The following is a 19,375-nucleotide window of genomic DNA, read 5'->3' as shown; positions in this document are numbered from 1 at the left end:
AGGCAGAATTGATACCCAGACAGTTTAGCAGTTTCCTCGAGTCAATTTTCATTTTGATAGAATTGTCAGAGGTTTGGAGTGTCAACAACTCAAAAATAACGTGATTAAAACCACTGAAAAGACATACCAGTGTGAGAAAGGCTGTTATTTTTAAAGCTACACAGATGACTATAAAGAGTAAGACAGACTAGTAAGCAGCCAATCTTGGTGCACAGCTTATGGAGGAACTGTACTACAGCTTCACATCTCACTGAAATTATAAATGAATCTTTTAAGACAGGGGTGTTTCCATCAAAACTATAAAGCCACTTTACAAGAACAGTGATAAATATGATGTTAGTAACTTTAGGCCTCTATCAATGTTGTCAGGTTTCTCAAAATTAATAGAAAGGATAATGTATCATAGACTATACAAATTTCTTATTAAGAATAGAATATTGGTTAACGCGCAAAATGGTTTCCGTAAAAATAAATCAACTGAAACAGCTATCTTCAATTTTTTGCAACTTGTTCTAAATTCCATAAATAGAAAGGAATTAAATTGTGCTTTGTTTTTAGACTTATCAAAGGCCTTTGATGTCATCGACCATAAGTTACTGCTTAGGAAATTATATGCCTATGGGATACGTGGAGTAGCCCACAAATGGTTTGAATCATATCTGTTGGACAGGCATCAGAAGGTGGAGATAAGCCATGCAGATAGGACATATTCATCAAGATTCGAGAGATTTTTGTACGGAGTACCCCAGGGATCTCTATTAGGGCCATTACTGTTTTTAATATGTATCAATGATCTATCAAGTCAACTATCTGAAACAGAGGCAGTATTGTTTGCTGACAATACAAGTTTGTTTGTTAAAGCAAATAGTGAAGCTGACTTACAGGAAAAAGTCACATTGGCAACAGACGAATCAGACAGATGGTTTAATGAAATCTGACTCATCGTGAATGCCAAAAAAACAACGTGGATCAACTTCAGACATATTACAAATAAAATAAAAACTAAACTTACAGTAGAATTGGGTAAGTGTAAGATTGAACAAGCATCATACACTAAATTCTTGGGAGAATGGTTTGATGAACACTTAAGATGGGAAAAAGCATGTAATATCATTGAATAAAAAATTAAGTCAGACATGTTATATACTTAGAAAGCTTAAAAGCTCATGTAATATTAAAACAGTGTTATGTTTTTATATCTCATTCATGCACAGTTTATTAAGATACGGTGTACAGTTTTGGGGGAAAAACAGTCTAACAAAACATACATTTAAACTACAAAAGAAGGCAGTCAGAATAATAAAAGGTATAGGATATAGAGACTCTTGTAGGCATGCTTTCAAAGAATTAAAAGTCATGACACTACCATCCTTATACATATATGAAAGCATATGTTTCTTAAAACAACACAAGGAATTTTCTACATTAAACAGAGAATTTCACAACTACGAAACAAGGAATAGGAATGATTTCCAAAGAGAAATTCATAAAACAGCTATGTATCACAAAAGTGTACTATACCAACCCAAAATCCTCTACAGTGCTCTCCCCAAAGAACTAAAAATAATACCAAAATTGCACATATTTAAAAGAAAATTAAAAAACATGTTATTGAGCAATAGTTTTTACAATATTGAAGAGTTTATGAATCATTGTCAATAAAAGGAAAGTTAATATTTCCCTGACATAATAAATATGTGTAATTGCTCACATTTAAATACTTGCTGTTTCTATGAAAGTGTGAAACAATGTTAATGTAAGAATGGAAATAAATAATCTTTGATGTGAGAATCACTAGCTTTTTTTTGTACATTGTTATCCTACTTGTATATTTTTATGTTAATGTTCTTATAGTTCTATTAAAATTGTAATGTCTAAGTGACAAGTAAATACAATTATAAATTTTCATGTACATATATTTTAAATTGTAATGTTTATTGACAAGTCCTATGTCATTTTGATGATGTACTACATGGACGCTAATAAATTGAATTGAATTGAATTCAGGATGAACATTGAGGAAGCATCGGAACAGTCACAGTGAGAACAAGGTGAGATTTAGCTAATACATATTCCTCACACAAGAAATACATGACTTGAGCAAAAAATTCAGAGCTCAATGTAAAAGTTCTGTTTGGTGAAAAGTTATATTTTCCACAGTTATGACATGTTAACTTCAGTTCTAACAAAGAGAAAAACATGTCTGGTCTTACTCTAGCTAGAGACAATGAAGGAAGACTTCATTGTAATATGTGGTGGTGCAAATGACGTCGCATACAACGATGGTTCGCATGCTGTTAATGCCCTAAAATCTGCTCTAAACCATCTAAATGACTCAAACATCATTGTTCTCAATATTCCACACAGGTATGACTTGCCTCAATTCTCGTGTGTAAACAGGGCAGTAGCATATACAAACAGTCAATATGCAGAAATTTGCAACCGTTACGCAAATATACAAATGGTTAACGTGCAACATTTTAGTAGAGATCTTTACACCACTCACAGCCTTCACCTCAATCGGCGCGGGAAAGGTCACTTAGCGTCCATTATTTGTGAAATCATCGTAAATGCTAGGAACAACGTATACTCAAAGCACACACATTTGAAGAATGAGTGCTCCACAACACAAGAAGACTGCAGGAATGGGTATAGACAGACGACATTGGACAAATGGCTGCTGAAAACACTAGGTAAAGCTGATTCTTCCCAGGCTCCCAGTACATGGAAACAGACCAACTTGAATCAATGGATAGTGAAAAATACCAAACCCACTCTGTCAACGGATATTTCTTTTTTAGGGATAAATGTATAAGTGGTTCTGGTAGGGTGACACGTCCATCAAGCATTCAACAATCCAAACTCACTTTCAAATTAATTCAGCAGAACTTTCAAAGTCTTGCCAATAAGCACAACGAGTTGGATACCATTGCAGCAATTGACAACCCTGATGTTTTAGTTATAAGTGAACACTGGTACACAGATGAGCTAATTAGTGTATGTAAGCCACTTTCCATGATCTTTTGCTCTGCCTTCAGTAGAAAAGAGAAACGTGGTGGCGGTGTAGCTATCTTTGCAGCCAGTGGTAGTAATTATAGTGTAATAGATGTAAGTGCTTTCAGCATTGAGGGTGTAATAGAACTAGCAGAAATTAATTATAAGTGAGGGAAAGAGAACTTTATTATTATAGGCCTATACAGACCTCCATGTGGTAGCCTAGATAGTTTCTTTGATGTTCTTAATGACCTGCTTGTTGACATTGACAGTAAACACTGCAATAAAAATGGCTGGGTTAACATAATACTAACTGGAGATATAAACATTGACTTGCTGTCCAATGACTCTGTAACTAAAAAACTAATGCTAATACTAGCTCAATTTAACTAGGCATTTCTGATAAACGAGCCCACTAGAGAGGTCAATAGTGTAAAATCATGCATTGACAACATTATAACTAACATGTCCCACTTTACATGCAGTGCATCAGTTCTGAAGCTTGCCATTTCTGACCACCACGCAGTACAGGTATTGATAGAAGCTGAAAATCTTCATGTCAATAGAAAAGAGAAACAATATGTGACAAAAAGAATGACCAATGATGACAATGTAAAACAGTTTGCTAAAAAGCCTACAATGGGGTGAAAAAACAGCATTACTTTCAGTGAGTTTTCATCAGATTTTTATTATTGCTTCAATGTCTCATGTCCAGAAATGACCTTTACAGTAAATGACTGCAAAAAGATACAAAAAAAATAACTGGATAAATGATGAAGTAAAAACAGCAAGAGAGAAACTTAGACTTTACCAATATGCAATGACAAATAATAACAATAATAATAGACTAAAGGTAGAATTTAAGAACTATCAGGATTACTATAAAGATCTTCTGCTAGAAACTAAAAGTAAATATGTAGCCACAATGTTAAGAAACTCTAATAACACAGGTTTAGCTGTTTGGAAAGTAATAAATAGCTTTAGGGACTGTAAGGACAGATCAACAAGTGATTTTACTATAAACCATAAAGGGCATATCATGAAATGTCAATGTCAGATCGCAAATGTTTTTAATGAGTACTTTCTTCTGTTGGAAAATCTGTCAATGACCATTTTAAGAATCTTCAGCATAGATATAGGGGCATTCCAATCAAACAAACCATATACTTGGCCCCAACCAATAACAAGGAAGTCAAAAACATAGTAATGCCATTAAAAAATACAAAACGAGCAGGCTATGATGGATTGTCTATCAGTACACTGAAAAGATGCATAGACAACATATCTGATGCCATGGCCACAGCAGTAAATGATGTAATTGCATCAGGTTGTTTCCCAGATTGTCTAAAGACAGCACAAGTAACCCCAATTCACAAGAAAGGTGATAAATCTAAAATTGACAACTACCGCCCCATCTCAATCTTACCTGCATTTTCTAAGGTAATTGAGAAAGTTATTTATACTAGACTAATGACATTCCTGGGTCAACACAATTTAATATTTGAAAATCAGAATGGCTTTATGACCGAGCGAGGTGGTGCAGTGGTTAGACACTGGACTCGCTTTCGGGAGGACGACGGTTCAATCCCGCGTCCGGCCATCCCGATTTAGGTTTTCCGTGATTTCCCTAAATCACTCCAGGCAAATGCCGGGATGGTTCCTCTGAAAGGGCACGGCCGACTTCCTTCCCTAATCCGATGAGACCGATGACCACGCTGTCTGGTCTCCTTCCCCAAACCAACCAACCAACCAACCAATGGCTTTATGAAAAATGAGTCAACATCAGTAGCATCAGCACAATTGATAGACAAAATAATAGCGGCCATAGAGAACAAGGAGTATGTAACTGGAGTGTTCCTTGATCTAGAAAAAGCTCTTGATTGTGTCAACATCACCATATTACTTGACAAGCTGTGGAACCTGGGTATCAGAGGAACTGGCTATGAGCTAATAAAATTGTATATGAGCAATAGAAAACAATTTGTCTTGCTTAAAACAAACAGTGGGTCTTACAAATCTAAAATTACTGATATCAAATATGGAGTGCCTCAAGGTTCTGTCTTGGGACCCCTTCTTTTCTTGATTTATGTTAATGATGTACAGTATTGTTCTCCTAACTGTACAAAAATATTGTATGCAGATGACACATCAATAGTGTGTAAACTCAAAGACTATGAGAGTCTGGAGGTACAGTGCAACAGTGTAACTAATGAAATAGTCAAGTATTTTAATGAAAGCCATCTAAATGTAAGTGCTTCAAAGACTGCAATGATGGATGTATCAGAATCTGAAAAGAAAAGTTTAAGATAACACAGTTCAGTTACACATACCCCAAGGATATGGAATACTATGAAATCGATTTATAATAATATAATACCATTGCTAAATAAAAAATTTGTTAATGATAGTTCTGTTTTTTTATTCCACTTATTTGTAATGAACAATTGTAGCCTGTCACAGGTGTCTGATGTATGAAATGCTAATCAATAATATTGAACATATGCTATGAGTGAGTTTACAAACTGTTTTTATTTATAAGGTTTCGTTTTAAAGCTTAATTCTTTAAAAATATAATTTGTACTTTGTTCGCTCTGCTATAAGGTCCTCCAATTACTAATTCATAGCAATGAAAGGTGCATAGTTGCTGAATCAGTTATATGGGATATATGTGGTCATGTTTTCACCATTTACTACCATTAGGTTGAAAAGGTAGCATGTACCTGCAAACAAACAAAAAATAATTATTTACCTTTATATATTTTTTGGGTTGATGAGACATTGCGACTAGCCCTTGTGCAATGGATTTCTAAAGCTAATAAATTTATGACAGGCACTTTTTTTTTTGACTCTTCAGTCTTCTGACTGGTTTGATGTGTCCTATCACGAATTCTCTCCTCTGCTAACATTTTCATCTCAGAGTAACATTTTCAACCCACATCCTCAGTTATTTGCTGGATGTATCCTATCTCTGTCTTCCTCTACAGTTTTTACCCTCTACAGCTCCCTCTAGTACCATGGAAGTAATTCCCTGATGTCTTAATAGATGTTGATTCACCTTGTCCCTTCTTCTGATCAGTGTTTTCCTTATGTTTGTTTCCTTGCAGATTCTGCACAGAACTTCCTCATTCTTTAATTTATTAGTCCACCTAATTTTCAATGTTCTTCTGGTGCACTGCACCTCAAAGGCTTCAATTCTCTCCTGTTCCAGTTCCTCCACAGTCCGTGTCTCACTACTATACAATGCTGTGCACCAAATGTACATTTTCAGAAATTTCTTTCTCAAATTAAGACCTGTGCTTGATATAAGTAGACTTCTCTTGGCCAGGAATGCCCTTGTTGCCAGTGATAGATGGGTTTTTATTTGCTCCACCCGTCATGGGTTACTTTGCTGCATATTTAGCAGAATTCCTTAACCTCACCTACTTTGTGATCCCCGATTATAATGTTAAGTCTCTCGCTGTTTTCATTTCTGCTACTTCTCATTACTTTCATCTTTCTTCAGCTTACTTCCAATTCATATTCTGTACTCATTAGATGTTCATTTCATTCAACACACTCTTGAAACTTTCTTTTATTTTTGTCATTACTTTTTCAGTGTACAGATTGAACAGACCCTTTTTAATCCAAGTATTCTGTTCTTCATCTTCCAGTCTTAGGGATCCCTTTTTATTCTTGTACTGTCTCTGGCTGAGCCAGATGCAGCTGCCTGCCCTGTTTCAGAGGAAGATTCTCAGCCTTCAAGGTCCAGGCAATCGCAGAGGGTGGGCTTATTGGTAGTTGGGAGCTCCAATGTTAGGCGCGTAATGGGTCCCCTTAGGGATATGACGGCTAAGAAGGGGAAGAAATCCAGTGTGCACTCCATGTGCATTCTGGGTGGAGTCATTCCTGATGTGGAAAGGGTCCTTCCTGATGCCATGAAGAGCACAGGGTGCAGCCAGCTGCAGTTGGTGGCACATATCGGCACTAATGACGTGTGTCGCTTTGGATCTCAGGAAATTCTCTCTGGATTCCAGCGGTTATCTGATTTGGTGATGGCTGCTGGTCTTGCTTAGAAGATGAAGGCATAGCTCACCATCTACAGTATCATTGACAGAACCAACTGTGGACCTTTGGTGCAGAGCCGGGTGGAGGGTCTGAATCAGAGGCTCAGACGGTTTTGCGACCGTGTTGGCTGCAGATTCCTTGACTTGCGCCATAGGGTGGTGGGGTTTCAGGTTCCGCTGAATAGGTCAGGAGTTCACTACACTCACCTGGTGGCTACACGGGTAGTGAAGGCAGTGTGGTGTGGACTGGGCAGTTTTTTAGGTTAGAAGGCCTCGGGGAAAGTACAGAGTGGGCTGCAATCTCAAAGGGTGCATGGCAAATACCAGACGTGCTTGTGTCAAGGAACAGTCAGAATTGTAGTTGTAAATTGTTGTAGTTGTGCTGGGAAAGTCCCTGAGCTTCAAGTGATAATAGAAAGCACAAAAGCTGAAATTGGTATAGGTACAGAAAGGTGGCTAAAGCCTAAAATAAGTTTTGCAGAAATTTTTACGAAGGCTCAGACGGTGTTCAGGAAAGATAGATTAGGCAGAATTGGTGGTGGAGTGTTTGTGTCTGTCAGTAGTGGTTTATCTTGTAGTGAAGTCGAAGTAGATACTCCGTGTGAATTGGTATGGGTGGAGGTAATACTTAACAGCCAAACTAAGTTAATAATTGGCCCCTTCTACCGACCCCCAGGCTCTGATGATATCATCTCAGGTGTGCGACTGGATTCGTGATTTCCTGTCAGGAAGGTCGCAGTTCGTAGTAATAGACGGCAAATCATCGAGTAAAACTGAGCGATATCAGGTGTTCCCCAGGGAAGCGTCCTGGGACCTCTGCTGTTCCTGATCTATATAAATGACCTGGGTGACAATCTGAGCAGTTCTCTTAGGTTGTTCGCAGATGATGCTGTAATTTACCATCTAGTAAGGTCATCCAAAGACCAGTATCAGTTGCAAAGCGATTTAGAAAAGATTGCTGTATGGTGTGACAGGTGGCAGTTGACGCTAAATAACGAAAAGTGTGAGGTGATCCACATGAGTTCCAAAAGAAATCCATTGGAATTCGATTACTCGATAAATAGTACAATTCTCAAGGCTGTCAATTCAACTAAGTACCTGGGTGTTAAAATTACGAACAAGTTCAGTTGGAAAGACCACATAGATAATATTGTAGGGAAGGTGAGCCAAAGGTTGCGTTTCATTGGCAGGACAATTAGAAGATGCAACACGTCCACTAAAGAGACACTCGTTCGTCCTCTGTTAGAGTATTGCTGCACAGTGTGGGATCCTTACCAGGTGGGATTGACGGAGGACATCGAAAGGGTGCAGAAAAGGGCAGCTCATTTTGTATTATCACCTAATAGGGGAGAGAGTGTGGCAGATATGATACGCAAGTTGGGATGGAAGTCATTAAAGCAAAGACTTTTTCGTCATGGCGAGATCTATTTACGAAATTTCAGTCACCAACTTTCTCTTCCGAATGCAAAAATATTTTGTTGAGCCCAACCTACATAGGTAGGAATGATCATCAAAATAAAATAAGAGAAATCAGAGCTCGTACAGAAAGGTTTAGGTGTTCGTTTTTCCCGCGCGCTGTTTGGGAGTGGAATGGTAGAGAGATAGTATGATTGTGGTTCGATGAACCCTCTGCCAAGCACTTAAATGTGAACTGCAGAGTAATCATGTAGATGTAGATGCAGATGTACATTACCTCCTCTTCCCTATACCTTCCCCCTATTTTTCTCAGGATTTCGAACATCTTGCACCACTTCCGATTGCCAAAAGTTTTTTGCCAGTTGACAAATACAATGAACATGTCTTTATTTTTCTTCACTCTTACTTGCAATATCAACCACAATGCGAGAACTGCCACTCTGGTGCCTTTAACTGTTTGTCATCTAACTCCAATCCTCAATTTTCTTTTCATTTTTTCTGTATTAATATTGTTTGCAATTTGAATGCATGAGCTGTTAAACTAATTGTGCTATAATTATTATTCCTAAACTCATTTTTCTATCAGATTTCTCTGGAGTTCTTACTGTGAATCTTGTATGATACAATAACTATTCAATTTTGTCTGATACAAAGCTTAGCAAAGAGTATTTTCACAGAATAAAGTAATGCCCTTTCAATCCTTTACCTTTTCAGTCCAAAGTAAAAATTCATGAACATTTCTTCATTACTAATAACTTAATTCAGCATATTTGTCTCATTTCACTTCATTCCTTTCAGTGATTTGAATGTCCTTCACAATTATTTGCCTAAATTTTGACTGGAGTCAGAACCTGCAGACCACTTATATGTTACTTTACATGCATTAACTGCAACATTATTTATCTTTACTGGTATAACAGAATGCAGATTGCAAGTAGTGAACACTCAACTAATTTAAAATGTTTGTATCCACAAAAAGTATTACTTTAAATGCCACTCATATAAATAACTGTAAGATTTTTCACTTTAAAAAATTGTAAGGAATACACTCTGGTTCATACTGTGTGGCTTACACATTTTCCGTCAATTCAGTCCAAAATTGGTATAATTGTCACTACAGTTGCTAGCTCTTAATTTATAAATTAGAACAACACACAAATTAATTAAAAAAAATATATTTCTTTATCATTTCTCAGTCTGGATTCAAGATGGACTAAGCAATTGACACATTATTCATATTTTCACAAATTCTATGCAGAAGTTTGAATTATGGATCAAAGGCCAGCATTCTCACTGACGAGTTTACACTACGTTGAAAGCACCCAGGATGAAATTTTCATTCAACAGCAGAACGTGCAATGATACGAAATTTCCTGGCAGATTAAAACTGTGTGCCGGACCCAGACTCGAACTCAGGACCTTTGACTTCTGCAGGCAAGTGTTCTACCAACTGAGCTACCCAAGCATGACTCATACCCATCCTCACAGCTTTACTTCTGCCAGTATCTTGTCACCTACCTTCCTAACTTCACAGAAGTTCATCTGCATGCATTGCAAGACTAGCACTCCTGGAAGAAAGGATATTGCATAGATATGGAGAGTGCACTGATATGAAAACTCAAGACAATTGCCTTTTGTAGACCATTGCTCTACCAACTGATCTACCCAAACATGAGTTTGAGCCTTGGTCTGGCACAATGTTTTAATCTGCCAGGAAGTTTCATATGTATGGGCACAGCATTCCTCAAAGAACAGACTTTTAACTGATTAGTACCTACTAAATGACTGATTTACCTCTCACTTACATAATAGACAGAGAAAATTAAGCACTTCTACAAGCTCTTTTTAATAGAGGAAACCATCTTTTCCTAACTATATAGTTCTATTAAGTTATGAGACAGAATTGATGGCTAATCCCTACATTCAGAACCACTGATAGACACATATAAAAGTAAAAGAGAGATACTGTTTAGCTTTTGGAACAAATAGTTCGATTGTTGGAAACAGAGAGGGATATGTTGCAAATGGTTAAAAAGGAGGGCAGGTCATCCAGGTCCCAGGATGAAAGAGACCCTCCTTAAATTAGTATGAGAGCAGATAAAGTGCTTTTACTTTCATATATGCCTATCTGTGTACTGCATATTTCACCTCCTGAAGATAAGTACTGCTCAGTAATTCTGTCTCATAAACATGATTTACTGATTTTTCTCTATAAAATTTTCCTTTTTTGTAATTAACTGTACGGTTCATCACATAGCAAACTATTTTCATCAAAATCCTAATTTTCAAGATGAATGACAGAATAGAAAACACTTAGTGAGCCGAAATCTTAACATTTGTACAGGTAATTAGAGAAAATAAATATTGCCATGCCTCAGCTACACAAAAACTAATAAAGATGGTATTCAAATTTTATCTGTTGTTATATCATTATTACCACTAATAACATCCACAATATGGAGACAATAGTGCTATGAACATTTTTTTTATATTTCTGGAACACTGTGTAATATATATGGAAGCAGAAATTACAACTTCTTGGTAAGCAAAACACTGCATGAAGTAAAATAATCAAGGATAAGTGCAAATATTTTAAAAATAATATATTGTTACCTTAGTCAGCTGTTTAGATAATATGTCTTGTTAGGAACTGAAATTTCCACCATAATTATGTGTGACAGTAGTGATCTTTCTTTCTGGTGGGTCGATTATCAAGTATGCAAAATTCTGGATGTTGTCAGGATTGCACGGAAAATAAGCAATACCATTTTTGTCTCTTGCAACTACTCTGAATACTAAAGATGATATATATAACTTCTTGTTTGTACTGTCTTTATGTACCCTGAGAACAGAAAATATAAAAGTGTCCCACTGATTAGAACTTAAGGCAAAAAGCCAAAAGTTAAAGCCTCAGATGTGATAAAATCTACAAAATGAACTCATTATCATAATCCTAGATGACATGTTTTAAATTCTCATGTCTGTTGTTTAAATATGAATTTTGTAATTCATACTCATAGTACCTGTTTGGCTGGCTCTCCTGAATTACAGGTCTGTCTATTCTGAATCTCAATTTTTCTTTCTCTCTTTTCCTTTTTTACATACAGAGAGCAAATATTTATCAAATTAGAGTAAACTAGTATTGAATTATTGAATAAAAAACATTCTGGCCTATTCTAATCATTTATATGATAGATAAAAAATCTACTCACCAAGCAGCAGCAGAGGAGCAAACACACAAAAGTATTTAACTCTTACAAACTTTCGGAGCCTGTGGCTCCTTCTTCTGGCAGAAGAGTTGAAGGTGAAGGAAAAGGACTGAAGAGGTTTAGGGAAAGGGGTACAGTTTAAAAAAGTCACCCAGGACCCCGGGTCAGGGGAGACTTATTGGGATGGGATGAGAAGGAAAGACTGACCAGTTTTTCCTTCTCATCCTGTCAAGCAAGTCTCCCCTGACCCACGGTTCTTGGTGACTTTTCTAAACTGTACCCCTAAACTGTACCCCTTCCCCTAAACCTCCCCAGTCCTATTTCCTTCACCACTCTTCCTTCCCCTTCAACTATTCTGCCAGAAGAATGAGCCACAGGCTCCGAAAGCTTGTAAGAGCTAAATCCTTTTTTGTGTGTGTTCCCTGCCACCAGTTGGTGAGTAGATTTTGAGTAAATCTCTTATCTATCCATTTATATTATCAATAACTGATTATTTTTGTTGTTATATTCTAATTATCTGCCTCAACTGCTTTCACACTTGATAACATTATTACTTCTACTATACACACACTCTGCAAAAGCTCTCTCTGAAGTTTATGGTGTGAGTAGTTGATAGAAATCATTTGATATTGTTCCCTATTGAGTATTTTCCAGTCATTAGCAATTTTATCTAGCAGTCAGCATTGTTTTTAATGGGTCTAATATGTAAGTGAATGAGATTACTTTTAGTTCAGTTACATATAATATTTCAGCAATCATTCACTCCATATGTTATTTCTACTTTCATGGACAGAGACCAGCTAAAGAAATTGTTGTCTGATAACTGGCAGTGTTCAGAAGTCAGTCAACACTAATCTTTGTCATTTGGTTTCTAACAATACAGCTAGACCCCCATTCAGATTATTATTTCAGATGCTGATTAATTCCAATGAACAGATGAAGCTGTAATCACAGAGACCTATATTACATGCAAAATAATTATCCTTACCCTTCCCAATCACCTTGCACAACTGTTTGCTATCCCAAAAATGTAATCATCCACTTAAACATACTAAAATAAATTATAAAGTTCCTAACTGCTGAACATAAAAAGTCTTTTATCAAATTACTTTGCAGAATGTATATTGCAGAATGAAAGATGGAACTGAGCATGGCATTAAAGCGTGTATAGAAGCAGAATGAACTTCAAAAGTTAGTTCGATACTTGAAAATACTGTGAAAATCTGTGTCCTGATGCACTTAGCTATTTTATACATATTTTGTATTCTAACTGCTGACAATAAACAGAATGGCCATAAGAGACTTCAATGCACACACTTTCCTATGATCAATATTTATGTAGTCTTTTTTGCACATATAATATACACTGTGGTTTATATAACCACTAATTTTGATGATGGATCTATTCAGCATATGAAGGATGATTATACTATAACATAACATATTGTTACTGTATTACAAAATGATCTGAAAATTTAGTAAATTGGAAAATTAATGTGAACTACAAGTACTTGGGAACAGGGATTTCTTTATCTTAACAAGATCAAAGGGAATGGGGAAAAAGAAGAATTTATTAAATATTAGACAAGAACATGACTGAACGAAAGTCTGAATATAAAAAGCTTACAAATCTAGAGAAGCAAAGCAACAATACATTACAGGGACGAAACACAACTGCAATTGGTGAATTTTTATTTATTTTTTATCCATTTATCTTTAGGAAATCATATGTCAAAGCAATAGTAAGTTTGCAACTGATCACTATTATCACAATGAGATATATCTCTCTCTTAGGGTTAACTAACAAAAGCAGACTAAGCATCATGGAATTTTAAATAATGACTTTGATAGAGCATTTACAGAAAGAGTTTTGGAAGAGATTTGCAAAATAATCACTGCAAACAAAAAATCCAACATTTTGTAGAAATACTCCTGCATGATTGACCTTGTGTTCAGTTTTCCATAAAAACAAACATGTAGAAATGTAAATGTAAGTAATATGAATGCAGTTTGAAATATAATGAAATATATTAACAGCCTATAACCATTTACAAGACTCATACAAAAACTTCTATATTTCATGGGTAACACTCTGCTTACTAACAGTGTTTACATGCTCAGATTTCACAGAAGCATTCATGCATACAATGATTGAAGGACCCATGGGATAATGGTTTTTATGAAAAATTGCTTAGCCATTGCCTTAGCATTGTTTCCACATACTGGCAGACAGAAGAATTGAGCTAAGGTGTCAGACCTGTGCAGGCAGCTCACAATGTAGAATATTGCCCCAAAACATCTGGATCCAATTTCTGTTATGTCACTGAATATATTCCTGCCATGAAGCTTCACAGTGAGGCATTATTAAACAGGAAACAAAATCATCAGTATAAAAGAGTTTCTTGACATTAATGATGAGACAGCAAAAAAGAAGATTAATATGACTGCTGAGAAAAAGAAAAGAAAGTTTTTATAACACTGACTAAATGCCTACACATCAAGACTAAACCTAGACATAAAGGTATAGTACTCAGGTAGATTCATTTATTAAGCCATCTACATAATACTCTGCAAGCCACTGTATGGTGAATGGAAGAAGGTATCTTGTACCGGTAGCATTACTAATCATTTCATTTCCTATTCCAGTCACAAATAGAGCAAAGGAAAATGACTGTCTGCATGCCTTCATATGAGCTGAATTTTACTTATCATGTTCACAAAACATACTTTGGTGGCAGCAGAATTGTTTTGCAGTCAGCTTCAAATGCTGGTTCTATAAAGTTTATCAATAGTGTTTCATGAAAAGAATGTCATCTTCCTTCTAGGGATTCCTAGTTATGATCACAAAGCATCTCCGTAATACTTGTGTGTTGCTAAAACCTATCAGTAACAAGTCTAGCAACATACCTCTGAATTGTATGCATACAACCTCTGAATGTTTTCGTTTGATTTAATTTGATTGGATTCCCAAACATTTGAGCAGTACTCAAGAATGGGTCACACTAGTGTTCCATATGTGTTTGTCTTTGTAAATGAATCACACTTTCCTAAAATTCTCCCAATAAACCAAAGTAGACCACTTATCTTCCTTATTGCCATTATTGCATGTTCATTTCATTTCCTATTGCCTTGCAATGTTACACTTGGACATTTAACCAACATGACTGTGTCAAGCGGCACACTACTAATGTTGTGTTCTAACATTACAGGATTGTTTTTCTTACTTATCTGCATTAACTTACATTTCTCTAAATTTAGAACTAGCTGCCATTCATGATACCAACGAGAAATTTTGTGTAGGCCACACGATAAAACAAAAATGCCTTCCTCTATTGTCTATACCATAGAATTATCAACAGTAGCTGCAGTTTGCTGCTCACCCTGTCTGTCAGATTGTTTATGTATTTAAAGAACAATAATTGTCCTATCACACTTCCCAGAGGTACTCCTGATGCCAGTGAACATTCGCCCTTGAGGACAACAACTGGGTTCTACTACTTAAGAAGTCTTCAAGCCATTCACATGTCTGGACACCAAATACATATGCTCAGAGCTTCACTAACAGCCTGCAGGTTGCACCTTGTCAAATGCTTTCCAGAAATCTGAGAATATGAAATCTGTCTATAGCCTTCATCCATGGTTCATAGAATACCATGTAAGAAAAGGGCAAGATGAGTTTTGCATGTGCAATGCTTTCTAAAACCATGTTGATTTGTGGACAGAAGATTTTCCATCTCAAGAAAATTTATTATATTTGAAATTAAAATACGTTCAAGGAGTCTGCAGCAAACCTATGTTAATGATATGGGTTCCCGGCCTTTGACCTTCTTGTGCGAACGCACACGCTATGCCCGAACTCGTACGGGACTTGGTAGATTAATCTGCCACGAGTAATGAGTATGATGGGCAAACATCTATTAGGCGCACTACGAATGTAGTGTTGTGGACATGTTGGGAATGTGGATCTCACGGGGAGCGTGCAAGGGATAAGTCCCTGCAGACGCACTATCCTCTGTGCCCTCGGTGGCTCAGATGGATAGAGCGTCTGCCATGTAAGCAGGAGATCCCGGGTTCGAGTCCCGGTCGGGGCACACATTTTCAACATGTCCCCAATGAAGTGTATCAACGCCTAATTGCAGCTAGGGTGTCTATTTAATTATCATTTCAATTCGAGCAAAGCTGCATGGTCATCGACGGTAACTGTTCTTTCGGGAACAGATACTACTGTCATATATAGTGATATTAATCTGTAATTTTGTGGGTCCTTTCTTTCCCCCTTCTTATTCCAGTCACTTGATAGTCTGTATTGGGCAAGAGAGTCATTATAAATGCAAGCTACATAAGGGTCCAAAACTATAGAATGCTCTCTGTACCCACAACTACTGAATGTATTAAATCTCTTCCTGACAGAAAAATAAAACTCTTCGGGCTACACAGAAATTGCCAGCAAATAAACTGAAATTATTTTGCAGATGATAGTCTGTCACAATTCTTCAGTTTTAGATCAACCTATCAATTTCTCAAGGTGTATTTCCCAAAAAATAGTAAATATATCTAAAAACACAGATGATGTGACTTAACGTACGAAAGTGCTGGCAGGTCGATAGACACACAAACAAACACAAACATACAAACGAAATTCAAGCTTTCGCAACAAACTGTTGCCTCATCAGGAAAGAGGGAAGGAGAGGGAAAGACGAAAGGATGTGGGTTTTATGGGAGAGGGTAAGGAGTCATTCCAATCCCGGGAGTGGAAAGACTTACCTTAGGGGGAAAAAAGGACAGGTATACACTCGCACACACACACATATCCATCCGCACATACATAGACACAAGCAGACATTTTTTTTGGTTTATGTGTCTATCGACCTGCCAGCACTTTCGTTCGGTAAGTCACATCATCTGTGTTTTTAGATATATTTTTCCAACGTGGAATGTTTCCCTCTATTATATCCAAAAAATAGTAATAAAACATTGGCAATATTCATTTATAAAAGTGAAGGTAAGAAACTAACCTCAGAAATAGATCCTTATAATTTCTTTCAGTGTTTCAATCCTCTTTGGGTTTGTAACATGTGACTGGATGTGGGCTCATTTTTAGACAATAATTCTATAGAGAAAATTGTGCTTCATATCACTTAAGTTATTTCAACAAAGCAAAACAACAAGAAATACTCAGTTGCTGTAGCCATGATCATATTCTGGCGTAATTACCGCAGCTTCTTACATTGAGTGGTATCTTTCAATTTTAAACATATTTCCTTCAATAGAGGCAATTACTTTATCACCAGAATCAAATATACATAAAGTAGTCATGAACAGCTGACTGAAAGTAAAAATAAACAGAAGTTCCACTACAGTGCCTTAAATTTTTGGTTTTAAAAATAGCACAGCAGTTAATTAATACCCATCATGACAAACAGGCAAACAGTAAAAAAAGTTAGAACAGATTCAGAATGTAATATAAGGACATTATAGTCTACACTGCAACATCTAGGGAATAGATGAAAATTATGATATGATTACTGAATAAGGTGCTGATATATCAAATATTAACATAAAAACTTATATAACCCAGAGATGTAAAGAATTTAATACACGATAAAATTAACTTCAGACAAAACATGAAATCATACCCACTTACCATCTCATTCTACTCCACAGAATAAGTTCTGAGTATGTAATAATATAATATGCTAGAGAGACTGAACATGCATAACTATAAATCATTGTATGTAAAAAATGTGGCTCAAATGATTCACTAAATGTGCATATAACTAAATGATGGAAATCTATTTCAGAACTGCTGACAAACATTTTGAAATCAGTATTTGAAGCTGGTATACTTAAAAAGACCCTAAAAGCTATAAAGAAGAATGGAAAATGTGGAACTGGTAACTATAGATCCATATTAATGTTGTCAGCTTTGCAACAAAATTGTTGAAAAATTGTTTCATATGAGATTAAAATGCATCATAATATGCAATTAACAGTACGGCTTCAGAGTTGGCTAGTCAATCAAGTCAATAATTTTTATCTTTAAAAATGAAATATCAACAGCAGTAGATAATGAACAACATATTTCTGATGTATCTTGATTTTAGCAAATCACAAGTTAAGCAGTTATTATTTTATGCACATGGCTTGCATTTAGATCCAGTCATTCTTCTATGACTGTCTATGCCTTAAAGGAAAAATTTAAACACACAGTAACACATAGCAGTTTTACTTTTTACAGTTTATTACGAAAACATGATGTATAGACACCATCTGGAGACAGTTCTGTAGTTTGCCCTATTCCTGTCTTTGTGAATGACAGCAGAGAAAAATCATAAGTGGAACTACAATACTGTTTGTGGATGAAACAAATATTTTAATGACTACTTATTATATTTCTGCTGATACTGCAGCAGTGATAATTCAAAGGTGAATCCAATGATTTAAGATGATGAAAACTATGGAGAAATAATGGTGTACCACTCAGTTACACCAAATATCTACACTTCAGCATCTACTTTTGTTACTGACAAGAAAACTATCCTACCTGTGAGTTTTTACATATACAGATGCAAGAAGACTGAATATACTTAATCTGTTGTGTGACACAAAATACAAACTGCTCATCAGTGCTAGCAATGTACCATAGTAGTACATAGTCACTACTGATCCACAGAATTGTTCTTTGAGGGACAACAGACTGTTTACAATAGAGAAAATATTGTCAGAGTTACAAAACAAATTAAATATGGAGAAAACGGATCAAATATTCAAAATTCTAAAATACAGCCTGCCCAGTGTTTGTGTATGTTCATAATGGTAGTCTTTAGTCAAGGCAGCACATTAAAATTAAAGTAAGAAACAAATTCAAACATTATTGTTATTTTCACTCAGAATAGAACCTTAATCTACAAGTGAACACAGTAAGTCGAAATATGTGCAGTGCAGGAGAATATCATACTGGGATTACATCATATAATTCTTGTATTCCAGTCAGAATTCAGCTGCATATGTGTTGCACGTGCCCACACAAACATCCACACACACAGACCAACACTCCCCCCCCCCCCCCCTCACACACACACTGCCCGGATGTGTGCAAAAATGCAGCAGCAACACAGGCTGCAGAAGTGCCAAAATAATTCTGATAACAATCTCAAAACTGAGAAGGTAGGGCATGAAAGAGAGAGAGAGAGACAAAGATGGAGAAAGGGAAGTATAATCTTGAAACAAGACACAAAAGGGTTGGAAAATTGTAGGAAAACAGGCAAAGGCAAGGCAATGCAAAATGGTTGTCTGATGAGTAATTAGCAAAGGATAACAACAGAAGGATTTGGTAGTCCAATGTGACATGTAAATGGAAGGCATGGATGTATTGGTATGAGGAAGACTGCCTATCTCCAGTGAGGGAAAGCTACCAACATCATAGGCTGGTCACAGTAACTTCTATAACAGGCAAATAAAAGGCTGACCAGCAGTTAACTCATCCTCAGTTGCTATTATTCAGCTTTGCCTCTAGAAGTAAGCTGAAACTGTTGCTGCTGCTTATCTGAACTTGTGTTGCATAGTGTTCCAACTGATGAATGTGTGGTTTCTACTGCTGTAAGACTAGGTAGAACTTTGTTTAATAATATTTGCAATACATATGTGTAGCAATGTAATAGTGCTTGCACCTACATCTGTTTTTATCAGGGACTACTGTTTATATTAATTTCT

General features: G+C 36.2%; 1 protein-coding gene and 1 non-coding gene across 2 annotated transcripts in view; one reads left to right on the top strand and one right to left on the bottom strand.

The window, feature by feature from the left end:
• Positions 1 to 19,375, bottom strand: part of LOC126234498 (cilia- and flagella-associated protein 300-like) — a 218,671-nt gene that overhangs the window by 26,501 nt on the left and 172,795 nt on the right. Inside the window, exon 5 of the mRNA XM_049943193.1 lies at positions 11,067 to 11,295. Within this exon, the coding sequence (XP_049799150.1) occupies positions 11,097 to 11,295 (199 nt within the window). The 3' untranslated portion in view covers positions 11,067 to 11,096. The remainder of the gene's footprint in view (positions 1 to 11,066; positions 11,296 to 19,375) is intronic.
• On the top strand, positions 15,679 to 15,753 carry Trnat-ugu (transfer RNA threonine (anticodon UGU)). The gene has a single exon. It is a non-coding gene; the product is annotated as a tRNA-Thr (tRNA).

This window comes from Schistocerca nitens, chromosome 2, assembly GCF_023898315.1.
Source record: "Schistocerca nitens isolate TAMUIC-IGC-003100 chromosome 2, iqSchNite1.1, whole genome shotgun sequence".
NCBI lineage: Eukaryota > Metazoa > Arthropoda > Insecta > Orthoptera > Acrididae > Schistocerca > Schistocerca nitens.
Note: the sequence above shows the minus strand (reverse complement) of the source record. Positions and strands in the feature narration are given on the sequence as shown.